General features: G+C 41.9%; 1 protein-coding gene across 1 annotated transcript in view; it reads right to left on the minus strand.

Moving 5' to 3' along the window:
* The window catches only part of TENM4 (teneurin transmembrane protein 4), a 591,112-nt gene that overhangs the window by 28,295 nt on the left and 549,294 nt on the right, over positions 1 to 13,523 (minus strand). Inside the window, exon 26 of the mRNA XM_041414180.1 lies at positions 10,732 to 11,609. Within this exon, the coding sequence (XP_041270114.1) occupies positions 10,732 to 11,609 (878 nt within the window). The remainder of the gene's footprint in view (positions 1 to 10,731; positions 11,610 to 13,523) is intronic.

Below are 13,523 nucleotides of genomic sequence, written 5' to 3' on the forward strand. Positions count from 1 at the left end.
AAATGCATATTAGCTTGTATTTTAACAATATTTTTCCAACACTCCTCACCTGCCCTATGCTTCTTGTTTACAACAGTAACTTTATTTCCCATCTACTATGCTATGACTTACAGAAAAGCACTGGCCTGTGCATCCTGTCTAGCAGAACTAAGAATTTCTGAAGACCACCAACTGATTTGTCTGGTTGTGTCCTGAGCTCAGCAATTTATTTCAATTTTTTGCCTATCTAATTTTAAAAAGCTAAATATTAAGGTAGCAGCAAGGACCAGACTGGCCACATCAGATAGAGAATTGTCCTTTGTGAACATGGTGTAGAGTCCTGAGCACAGCTGAACCCCCGTGTCTACCTTTTACTATTCCTAGGACCATATGGAAGGACTGATTTAAAAGTGTAAAAAAGCAGACCAGTTTTCACCCCTACTGTGTCCTTGGGCTTTCCAATGAGGAATCAACATAAGCACCATCTGGGAAGGTTTCTGTGATGTGGACACCTGTGTACCAGGGCCCAGGTAAAATAAGCTTCATACATGCAGGCCCCACAGCAGTTAACAAGCTGGGGGAGTTATTTTTTTGGTAAAAAGAGAAACAGACACTTGTGTCTAGAGCCCTCCTGACTTAAGAGAGCAAACACATCATTATGCCTCCCATCTGTGGCATTACAAAAAGGTTCACAGACCCAAAAGGCTAGCAAGGGACCTCTGAAGTGAGGTTATTGTAGTAGAAATGGAGAGCAATATGGAGCTCTACTGGCTGATCTTGGGAGGGCTGTTGGGCCTTCTGAGGAGAGGGACCTTCAGGGAAGGGGTATTTAAATAGTTAGGGAGAAACAGAAAAATTCCAGAAAATCAATCAGGGATAAATACTTGACTTTTTTCAAGTTCTGCCCACAACGCTTTTAAGAATGATTTATATGACACTAAGTAGATCATATTATGAAAATGTATCACTTGGGGATGAAAAGTAAATGGTGGGCAAGCAAAGAGGTCTTGTTCTCCTGTGCTACCCATTGGTGAGCCTTTGAAAAAATGCACTGTCCAGTAAAGGGCACCATTCCTCAGAATGACAAAATAATGTAAATGATACATTAAGGATAACAAGATAAGGATAACATTAGAAAACCTGATGTAAGAGGCAAAGCCAAAATAGAAGACTTCTTTCAGAAAAGGGGAAACAAAAAAGTGGGAAGATGCCACCCTAACAATGGGTGTTCTGAAGAGGATTATAATAAATTGCTTATCATGGCTACTGAGGATGTGACAGAAAGTAAATGGAAACAATGAAAATTCAGGTTAGAAGCTGCAGAACAGTTTCAAGGCCCATGGTTCCTCCAAGCAGAGGAACAGATGGAGCACTGGAAACCCCTTTCAAGAATGAGTTAGAGAAATGTCTTAGAGGGGATCTGGATACAGATGATCAGACCTTGGAGGGAGCAGATGGTTGAAGAGCTCTTGATGCTTTTTTTGGGACTACTCTGAGCTGGGGAATAAGAAAATACACCCCATCTAATAACAAAAGCCAGAAACCAACCAAAAACCCAGAAGAGGGGAGTGGAGTGGAAGGGGGGGTATGGGGGGAGGGCAGGGCAGGGCAGGGGAGGGCAAGGCAGGGCAAAGCAAACACAAAGTACTCTTGAATGGCAGCTGATGAGAGACCCCTGAGCAGTCACTGGACTGGCTCTGCACTATACAGAAAAAAACTTGTCTCCTCTTCCACTCTCATTTTTTTCAGATTTGAACACAGTGCTGGTACTTTACTTTTGGAATATGGTGGCAGAGATTTAATGTGAGGAAGGGCTGATTAAAAAGATGATTTTTGCCCAAGTTTAATTATTTAGGTTATAGTGACTAAAGGGCGACCTCATTGCAATCCCTCAGGTTTGAAGACATCATCACATGAGGCTTTTCTTGCCCACTGAGCAGAAGGGGAGGTAGTAAGATAGGAGAAAGCATTTGCCCTCTACAGTCAGCCTCTCAGTCATGGATTATCCAAGTCTTGTCCTTTCTCTCAAATATCCTAGCAATCAATCAGCCACTTGTAAAATGGAAAAGAAAGAAGAAAAAAAAAAAAAAAAAAACAAGAAAAGGATGAAAACAGGACTACACTGCAGGAGTTTGGCAGAGATCAGTTAAAGCTTTTCCAAGCAGCTAGCAGCACACAGCCTTGATCTGAGCTGCATCCACACAAGAGCCAGAGCTAAAGTGCTCCCAGTACCAAACAATTTATTCCAGATTTGTGGCTGCCCTGTTTGCAGTGAGACAAATGTGTTTTGCTTGCACTGTCTCCAATCACCTGCACATCTCCTCCTAAACCAGCATGTGAATCTTAAACAGAAAACATCACAGGCAGTCTCTTTATCCCATCTGCTGAGACAAGACACAAGGGATATGATTTAGTCTCTCCTCTGAGCAGAGAAAACATTGTTATCACTGAAGGTGCATTGTGTAACACCCCAAATTCCTTCTACCACAACATCAGTAGTCCTATATATAAAAATCAGTCTGAACTGTAAGGGCAGAATCAACTTTGGAAACGTTACAAAGTTTCAGTAAGATAAATCTGAATTTGGCATCTCTTACTTGCTGGATTAGTAGGTATGAGTGATTTATTTCTATTGCTTAATTTAGATTTTAAAAATGAGCTGTTCCTAAAAGTAAGCGTGATTCACCTCCTAAAAATAATGTCACAAATCTAGATGTGTTGCACCGAAGTCCAATGGGTGAGTTTGGTGTAACAGGTGTATAAAAGGAAGCAGATCTGCAGGTTAGGGAAATAAGGAGTTCAAAAGCTAGGATGCAGACAGAGAGCTTGTTCATGTGACAAGTGCTGAGTCAATGTCCTGTGAGTCACAGCTTTTTATCCTAATTGAATGGCACTCAGAAAAATGCTGAGAGTGTGCACAAAACCTTTGCTCCATGCAAGTCTATTTAACTCAGTTTAACGGCCCCCAGCAGCAGTAGACAGACAACTCTTTATATTCATCAAATCACAGAAACACAAATTGGTTTGGGGTGAAAAGGACCTTACAGATCATCTTGTTTCACCCACCTCACCATGGGCCAGGACACCTTCCACAAGATCCCATTGCTCTGAGCCCCATCCAACCTGGCCTTGAACACATGCAGAGATGGGGCAGCCAGATCCCCTCTGGGCAACCTCTGCCAGTGCCTCACCACCCTCACAGTAAAGAATTTCTTCCTATCATCTACTCTAAAACCTACCCTTGTTCAGTTTAAAGGCATTTCCCTTTGTCTAAACGCAGGATGCTCTTACTAAAAGGCAAGCAGTGCCTTTTTATATAACATTATGTAGTGTAAAATAAGTATTATTTTACATAGTATTTCTGTAGTGCCTTTTTAGTAGTATTTTTACAATACTCCTGGACCTCAAGCTTCTAGCACTCTCACAAATGGTTCTCCACCTCTGCTGGGCAAATAAATATTATTTGCAAATATGCAACTGGAGAAATCTGCCAGTAACCTTTCCATGTGCAAATTAAGTTCAAATGGCATGAAAAAAAAAGAATGAAAGAGTGTGATGGCACTTAGACCTCTGTGCACAGATTTTTCTTGTAAAGTCAAAATGACTAAGTACAATACACTTAATTTACATGATTACATTTTTACAGGTGTACAAAACTCACAGTACTTCATCAAGAGCAAAGACTTCCATTTGGGACTTTGGATCCTGAGAAGCAAGGCTCCTTTTGGGCCAGAACAGTCTGGAATGATCTGTTGGAACTGGTTTAAGATGTCTGCAGAAGTACATTAGACTTTTGGCACATCCTTAGTCACCCCATTAACCTCCTTCGGAAGGAACTAGGACCATCTGTGTTTTCTGCATGTGCAGGAGCTGCTGCACCTCTCTGCCCAGCAGCCAGACAGGGACCTGCCAAGGACTGGCTTTGGGGGGACAGCTTACTGATTTGCAGCTGCAAGAAAGTCCTGCCTTACAAAAGAAGAAAAATTAGAAGGTAGAGCAATAAGATGGTTCCCATTTTTATTATTATTTTTAACTGGTGACAGATGAAGTGTAAAATGCTCACGTCCAGACTAAAGCTCCTTTTAGGACTGTGGTGGCAATGCAAACGGAGGTGTGGGAAGCCCATTAGCATGAACACACACAGCGTTTTCTTCTTGGCAAGCAGTTCTTTTTTCTGTTTTTACTCAGAACTGGAGCATTTTCTCCCTTTTCCCCGATTTAGCTCACACAACACATACCTGTCACATATCCACAGTCTCCCAGGGATGTGAAGACTTGCACATCCCAGAGACAATATGCTTAACAAATTAAATGTGCCGGCTCCTTCCACCTCTGCTTTCAGCCCTATAAAGGCCCTTACAGGGCACACCTCAGCTTGGAGAGGAAGGCCAAATGACTGGCTCTTATGTAGCTGCAGGTGTGCCCTGGTATTTGCAGTAACATAAATCTCTCCTAGTCACCTCATTTTGCAGCTAAGCTGCTTAGCCTGTTTCCACAGCATCAGGATTTAGGGCTGGGCCAGTTTTCATCACAGCCTAAGACTTCTGTGCTCTCCAAATGCTCTGAAAGCCCCAGAATTAAGGAAATACTGAAGCATGGGAGTGCACACAGCAGCCACTTGGAGCAATGAATCCATCACCTGCTAACACAGCTGCTGCCTCCCATTCAAACCTGCTGCAAAGCCTCAGCACTTACAATTACAGTGGCAATTATTAGGCCAGCAAAGGAATCCGTTGCCATCCATTCCCAACTGGAAACGTACTTAGCTAAGGTTCAATGCACAGAATTAAAATGGTATTTGGTGCTTATGAGGTCTAATTGTTGGCTTGTAAACATTCAGAGCTTTCATTTATCACATTACCATTGTGTAGAGACCTGGACCTTGGGAATTAAAGAGCATCCTAAGCACCATCAATTCAGAAATCAATTTCTTGCCTGAGTTTCTGCATTTCCTGATTTTAGCTTCTTCACATTTCATCAGCCTTTTAAAACACAAGTCAAATAGATCAGAAAAAAACTCACTATAATAATATTGCATTTAGTGCCAAAGTGTCTAAATGGACCTTGCAAACTATATTTTGCATGTGATTACACCAACGCGCACCCAGAGCCTCTTAACAAACTTGCCTCATCCCAATTTTTCAAACAACATTAAACACAACATTAAAAATAAATCTATAACAGACAAACTGATAATACTCAAAAATGCATGAAGGCAAGTCCTCTCCCTAATGACCAAAGACCAGGTTGTGGTCACAGTCTGCTGAACTTTCTCACTGCCCAAAAAAGAAGAGAAAGATCTCTTTCTAGCTTTATTATACTCATAATTCCCTTGGTTTTCAACTAAACTTTGCTATCAGACATTCATTTCAGGGCAGAGCAATGGCTCAAAATGTGACCTCATGCCTTAGTGAGGGTACTAGAGAATTGCTATTTTATCATGACACTTACTGGAGTTTCACTGCAACTTTGTCAGAAGAACAATAATGACAATATTATCATTTTATCGTCTAGAAATTGTGGAACAAATGGAACCAAGAAATCGTGCTAAAAGAGGAGGGAAGAAAAAAGCCAAAGGTGTTTCTCATACTCCAGTCTGCTGCAGGAGTAGAAGAAGACCCTCACCTGAACTACACTAAATCAAATCCTGTAAAACTCTGTGTGTGACCTGATAAATCACAGTCACACGGATGAGGGCACTGCCTTTGGCACTAAAAGCTGCTGGTGCTGGGGTGGAACCTCTGCTGAGCCCTGGGGGTCACTGGGAAGCCATTCAAGGTCCTCCTGCATGCTCAGTCCAGCTGGCTCCTACCTTCCATCCATTACAGTGTGTGAGGTTTGGCAGAGTTTGGTTCTCTGTAAAACAGCCTCCAGCGCTAGAGGGTCAAAGCTCCCCTTGCCACTCATCTGAAGATCCGGCTCCATGAGAGCCTTTGCCCTCCAGACAGCTGTGAGCCACTTCTTGGGGAGTCTGTGAAAAGGTTTTGAATTTCTGGGCTTGGCTGGAGCAATGCGCAAATGTTTGAGTCTGTATGGGAGGAGGCGACCTTCAAAACTAATTGGACACACAAAGGACCTAAGTTAAAGAGCCTCATCTGGGCTAAATAATGCATAGAAGGTTTGACTTTGGCTCAGAGGAAAATTGAATTAATGTACAGTGATAACATCTCAGTGAACTAATCAAGATAATTGCCGTATTCTTGATTTAAACAAATCCATTAATAAGAATTTCCGGATTCTGAAGCAGACAAACAGCAACTGCTAAGAAACTTTGTAAAGGCTGGTAGCAATTTTTTCAGGTCAAGTTGAAAAGCAGCAGCAACAAAGCATCAAGTAGTCACACAGCATCCTTTGTCTTTTACTGGAGGAGTTGAACAAGAAGTCGTTTCCCTGGCTGAGTTTCCAGATCAACTTCCTTTGCTGCTGATTATCACTGTTACTGTCACCAGTTCAATGGGAAGAAAAGTCTTTAATCCAGTTACTGGACAAGCTGAGCTGCATTGCATTAACTGACAGATAATGTCAAGCCCACTGCAGGGGCAGGAAAGGTCTATATAATGCTAAAACCCTCAAAGTAGTCACAGATCAGTCTTTGGAGACAGGCTAATTACTGTGGGGAGCTAAGTTTCACTCTCAAACAAAAAGGGAAACTGCACACCATTATACACTGAGTCTTACTCAGAGCTAAACCTGATAAAACAGGATTGTTAGAGCAGGCTTGGGTGTAGGATGTGTGAAAGGCAGAGCAGTAAGTGCTGTGAGTGAGTCTGCCACTGCCTGAAGCCAGCACCGGCCCTTTTCCCCACAGAAAGAAAGGGACAATGTACCAGTCCAGCATGAAGCCTTGGAGGACCTGGATTCCCTGGTGTGCCCTGAAGACAGACCTCCAGTACTGCATCAGTACATCCTGCCTCCTTTCCTCCTTTGCAGAGTCACACCTGTGTGCCCACATGTCAGAGCTCTTTGCAGCCTTATGGTAAAGGCTAAGAAATGGCCTGGTAAGAACAGCACCTGGAGGAGAACCAGAGATGCTGGCTATGTTGGCTGGAACTAGATGTTCTTGAAGGTCCCTTCCAACCCAAGCCATACTATGGTACTGTGATTCCATGATGAACACGTAGTGATGCCACTAGCACAACACCACGGCTCTGTCATGCTGGGTTTCTGATTTACGGTCCTTTGTAGACAGTCAGGTGAAAGGTAAATCTTTTGAGGATGCTCTTCATGGGTAGAAGAACATGGTGCCACTGCTGCAGTGTAAACTTGACAGCTGGATTTACTTTACTCTTAACTTTTTAGGCAGTCATGTCCAGCTTGCCCTGGCCCACAAACAACTATTGTGTGCTGTGAGAAACATGAAACTTTTCCGCAGAGTCAGATTTGATGCCTTTATCTCTTTGGCCAGGAGCAAAGTAGAAACATGAACTTCAACCTTCCCCTCAGTCAAGGCTGAAACCTCCTTTAGAGCACCTTCCAGCCACTCATGTTCACAGGAATTCTCAAAACTACTTAAGCCTTCCTAATGTATGTTTCCTGATGCTCTGATAGAGAAACCAGTAACATGAATGTAGTGGATGTTGATTTTATTTGGTTTACACCATCTTCTTCAGCTTCCTTGATAATAAGGAATTCAGACTTCATCCTGCCATGCCTGCACTCACCCCTGCAGCTAGTGCTTCAGTCATGCAAATCCTCTCTCTGGTGATATTGTATTATAAGAAAGGCATCAGAGTCCTGATCTAAGATACCAAGAAATGGAGAATATACTGCTTTCATGGTTGGCCACTCTACCAGTTAAATCATCAGCCTTACAAAATCACACCTTCTTGTTAACTTGAATTTCTCTAGCTTTGCTTTCCAGCCCCATACCCTTCTCAAGCCTTTCTCTGTTAGACTGAGAGTCCATCTCTAGGTGAGAGCTTTGGCTGACATGTTGTGATCTGGACACTTCCAGTCTCATTCATGTTGAGATAAATAGATCAAATCTTTCTTCTTCTCCCCATGAATGAATTTTTGAAGAGTTTTTCTGCCCAGCCTTCAATTTCCACTGTTCTTCATAAACTGCATTTTTATGACCTGACAATATTAGTCACATCAATGCTGCACAGGAAAAATCAGCTTCCTATTAGCCACTGCAAGTAGAGTGTGATGAGTAAATGTATTCATTTAGTTTGTCCATCCAAGCAACAAGTTAGACAGATTTGCCATGGAATCATGTGAGGATCACACTGAAGACTTGATGGCCTGCTACAACTCGGAGAGCCAAGGCTCAGCCCACTTACATGTGTATCCTGGCATCAGACTGTATAAGAACATATTTTGTTTAAATGAAATCTACTTTATCAAGCAATTGAAATATTTGACTCTTATTTCATATTCTAATTTTATCAGTCTGATTTTATATTCTTTCCCTGGTTACATATGCAAAACCTGGACAGAATCAATCCCTCTAAATCACTGATCTACCTTCCAAGTGCCTAGTGGACAGGAGAGGACAGGACAGGACAGGATAGGATAGGATAGGATAGGATAGGATAGGATAGGATAGGATGAAAAAGAATAGTCTCCGATTCAAGCATGGAAGATTTAGGCTGAGCATATAAAAAAAGCTTTCTAACAATAATAATAATACAGGTAAATACATTGTTATCACTAGCAATATTTATAAATAACTCAGATGACTGACAGGATCCATTTTACCAAACTGTAGACATCTGCAACATAAACATCTGTATCTGAACTCATAATTCTCTACTACCTTTGCAGAGATAAACTTTCAGAATACAACTCTTCTCATCTTAAAGGAAATACCTTTCTTATGACATAAGTCATAAGAAACTCCTCTTGAATGGGCCTGTTTCTCTCCACCTGCCTGGCAAGGGGAGGCTGAAGTAACTAATCCAGATATAGACTTTTACCCTGTAGTTTTATACAGCTGCATCAGAAACTGTCAGGAACAGTTAAACAGAGATAAGTGATCACAGGTTTGGATGAGGTATCTCTGAAGGCACAGTCACAATTCTATATTCAGTGATGCTGTGCTATCATACAGTGCTGACTTGCTCTAGTCGAGATTTTCATAGTCCAGCCACTAGAGAATACCGTCTTCCATTTAGCTCTAAAAAGCTTTCTTATGACTCTTCTGAAGTGCATAAAAGGACCAGAATGATGACTTTCACAAATGCTCTATTTTGTTGGACAGCAAGAAATAATGGATCACTGTTATAAATATATCCACAGAGCAAGTTGGTTTTGAGCTTCTGTCTCATTTTATCTCCTTTATATTTTCAGTTGCACTTTAAAATAAAAGATTATGTTTGAGGTATAAATCTGACCATTATTAGCTGTAATGTTTAGTTTGCTTCACTGTCTGTGGCTGCATCTGTTTTCAAGCACAGGAACTATAGGGTTTTTTGCAAAAAGAAAATACCGCCTTGATTTAGCACAATGGTCCTGACAGTATAGCTGGCTTTCACTCCTGTGGAGAAAAACACCCTCTTTTTCCTCCCTAAGGCCTTCCTCAAGCAAATTCAGAGATGGAGAGTATTAACTTGGATTCACTGAGGAATATTGCTACAGTAATTGCAAGCAGAACATTGATGAAATGCTAACAACATTTCAAAAGATTCATCACATGAATCTTTTCAAGGCAAGAGCAGGAGTAGTGAGTATTAAGTAAAGAAATTTGAAACTGGGCCTGGAACATTTTAAGGAGAGAACCAAAGCAACCACATATCAACACACAGATATGTGGATTTAGCCAGCTTTCCTTTCCTGAATCCCTTTTTTTCTTAGCAACTTTTTTGTTTGTCATCTTGGGAACTGTCTATTCTATCCAAACTGGTTTCTTACAATGGGTCTATTATTACGGCAGCTGAACACTTCCATGTAACCATTCAAACCATGTGGGAAATGATGCATTTAAAGGAGCATTTCAAACAGGTTACACTTGTAAATAAAAATTAAACTAAGGAAGAGGGAGGGGAAAGTGCTCTGAACAGCAGGATGAATCCTTCTAGGTGCTCTTCACCCAGTTATCTTTGTCCTTTTTTATATCAGAAATGTGTTCGCTTTGTGATATTTATAAGAAGGGAAGTGCTAACAGCAGTACAGAGAAGAAGTACAAATATTCAAGATACTGCCATCTCTGGGTTTTTCAATGCATCCTGTCTTCTCTCTGCTTAAAAACTCTTTGGGGATAGTCTTGAACAGTTCCAAGACTACTTTTAAAGCTTAGTGAGGCAAATTGCAACAGGAGGAATTGAGCAGTCCATTAATTACAGACTTGTTCCCAGAGCAAGCTCTCATTAGTCATTGCCAATTGTCATATTACATCAAACACTTCAAACAGGCTCAACAAAGACACTGCAGCATAGGAGGTAGGTGAAAACCTGTGAAAAAAGAGGCTCTGATGGATCTTTCATACTTCCAAGGCTTTCAAAGCCAAGAAAAATTTTCTGACACACAACCTAAATCTCCAGTCCTGACTACAGTTAAGGAGAACCAGGTGTCCAAATTACTTAGAAAAACTCAGCAGAAATTCTGTCTGACTCTTGACTTGGTAGAGGGAGCTTATTCAAGCTCTAATGCACCTACTGCCAGTATCTAGTGTTTGTGTGAAATCCAACACTCCCTGTTCAGGCCATTTTATTTGGACAATAATTCTGAACAGGGAATTAAATTCTACCAACCTTGCACGGTTCAGAGAACACAGAATGAAGTGAGCAGTGCCAATATTCATAAAATACTTACTCATAAAATGTTGTCCAACCATTTTCATTGCTTTTAGTGGCAAGGAGACCAGAGTTGCCGTGGTAAGTCATCATGGCTACTTCATGTCCCTGTGTTGTTACACTCTTGAGTGCACTGTTGGTACCAATTGTCACCCAGTAGACCTGGCCATCAGGCACCACCAGCCAGAGGGGCATCCCTGTGGAATCTCTTCGGATGTTGACTAAGTTGCCATTATTGTCAGTGATCAGGGTTATATCTCCGTCTCCAGAATAAGTAAAATTGTAAAGATAATCTCCAGTGGTAAGGCTCTGAGTATAAAGGTGCTTCCCACTGGTGTCAAACAAGTAGAGCTCCTGGTCTATGGGTGAGGATAACTCATACAGATTTTGTGTGTTGAGGAACGGTTTGTTTTTCCGAATGAAGCGGATTCGGATGTTCCCCAGATCGGCGACGTACAGCTCCCCATCTGCACACACGGCGAGGGAGGACGGCGCGTTGAGCTTGGCGTCCTTGGCGTAGCCGTCGTCCCCCGAGAAGCAGTCGCAGTTGGCATCGTTCTTGCAGTCGCAGCTGCTCGGGGCGCCGGCCACCAGGGAGATCTCCCCGTTGGTGGTGACCTGCCTGATGCGGTTGATCTTCTTCTCGTCGGTCTCCGCGATGTACAGGACCCCGGTATGGGACACGGCCAGGGCGGTGGCAGACTCCAGCGTGGCGTGGATTGCCACCTTGCTGAGGAGAAAGTGATCCATGCCTGGCACCTGGCAGTGCATGGGCCTCCCTGCCACGATGCGCACCTGGTGGTTCTCAGAGATCTGCAGCACAACGTTGTTGTCGAGGACGTAGAGTGAATTATCCATGGGATTCACTGCCAGATCTGTGGGCCATTCTAGGCGAACCTTCATGGAAAAACACACAAAGGAATTTTTATAGCAAGACCTTTTTCTACTGCATGATTGCTATAAATCAATCACAATGAGGATGGAATCAGCATGGATTGAAGGGGAAATGGTTGAAAAACTCCACAACTAATTATTACTTGATAGGTGGCCATAGAGGATATAACCTGCTGCGAGCAAGGGGGCTTAGCTCCTGGTCACATGAAGCAGTCACAGGGGGACACCCACACTCTGCACTGGAACACTGGTGGGAACAGGATGATGGACAGAGGCAAACCATTCCACGATTTTCGCTCTCCTGTGCTTTTTGAACTGATGGAAGCTGGACCTCATAGCAGAGACCTGGGACTGTAAATTTTGCTGTGTGAAGTGCTATGAAATCAGACACACAGAACAGTGATTCTTTTACTAAAGGATTTTTCACACAAGTGGCTGAACTCCTCTTGGTAAATGACAAGGAGGGATAGACACAAAACTGGCAGCTGTGCCAGCACATGTGAATATCTGTTATAACCTATGGTTTTCTGCTTTATGCTGCAAAAATGCAGAATAACAATTCACAGGAATCTCAGGCAATTTCAGTTCATGGAGTAGAATACTTGTGCCTTCACGGTGATTTTCACATTTCGTTTTAGCATAATGGAAAAATGGGTTCAGGAGTGACATATTGCAGTTCTACACTGATAATCCACTAAAACAGTGACTGGCAACACCACAAGCGAGTAAGCACTAGATTGACTTCATTTCTAGCTCTGCTTCTGCAATACACTCTTTTCAAGTGAGTCTTCTCTTTTAGTTGCCAAACCTAAAAAAATGCTTACCAACAGAATTCAGAACAATTTTTTTTGTAAAAAAACTCCAAGTTGCGCATTTTTTGGATTATTTTATTTTATTTCAAGTTTATATATATATAAAAAAATAATTCTTGTGCTGATGGGAACCTATCAGTTCCAGTATAGCTTCTTTGTTTTGAACCTTCATTTCCCACCATCCATCTCAGTTGCTGCTTCTTCTCATTTGTCTCACGTGACTAGGATTAGAGGAACATTTTGTAACCTTATTGGAAGGAGGAGTGGATGCCAGCAGAATCAGATCCAGGAAACCGTCTTTCACTGTGATTTTATTTAAAACTGAGAGACCAGGTAAGATTCAGGAACACAAAAAAATCCTATTTTTAAGGCCTGTAGTTCAACATCTGTGCTACAGCCATGCTTTATTTGATGCTTCTATATGCCTTTTCAGCATTTATTTTAAAGGATCAGATGTAAGGTATTTCGTCCATTGTGTCTTCTGACGCCTGAGTGCGTGAGGCTCATTTTCACTGCTAAGCAGTTTGCTGAGCTCTGTCTACTCTGGTTCTCTGCTTGCAAAATCTCCTTCCTTTTCTCAGCTCCTGGCCTATTTTAACCCATCTTGTAGTAAAACATTATAGCCTGTGGTTTTCTCTTTAATAATTCATGCCTCCATCCCTTCAGTGGTCTTTAAGCTCTGCAGTCTTCAGTTAGCATCAAGAGCTGAGTTTATTCTGAACTGACAAGGGAATTTTCAATTTCTTAAAAACCATTCCTTGTCAACAGTGGCAGCTAAATATTTCATGTCCTCATGTCCCAGGGAGCCTCAGGGACCTGGCAGAAAAGACCCTTCTATCTGCTGTAAATGATGAAAAGCTGCTTCCCAAGCTGGATTTTATTTTTAAATTAAGCTTGTATTCTTGTTTCTCTAGAACAGGAGTGGTTAATCTGCCAATCCCAGTACAGGTTAATCTAAAAATGGTTCCTGTCATTTTATGAAAGGAAAAAAAAGTCTTGAGCTGATACATGTTCATCTCAGAAGTGTTTGAACATGACGCTGGTTTACATAGGAGCTACATAACCTGGAAGTAAATAATTTCTAAAGCCTGATTATACAACCGTC

This window comes from Onychostruthus taczanowskii, unplaced genomic scaffold (assembly GCF_017590055.1).
Source record: "Onychostruthus taczanowskii isolate IOZ18803 unplaced genomic scaffold, ASM1759005v1 scaffold44, whole genome shotgun sequence".
Classification (NCBI taxonomy): Eukaryota; Metazoa; Chordata; class Aves; order Passeriformes; family Passeridae; genus Onychostruthus; species Onychostruthus taczanowskii.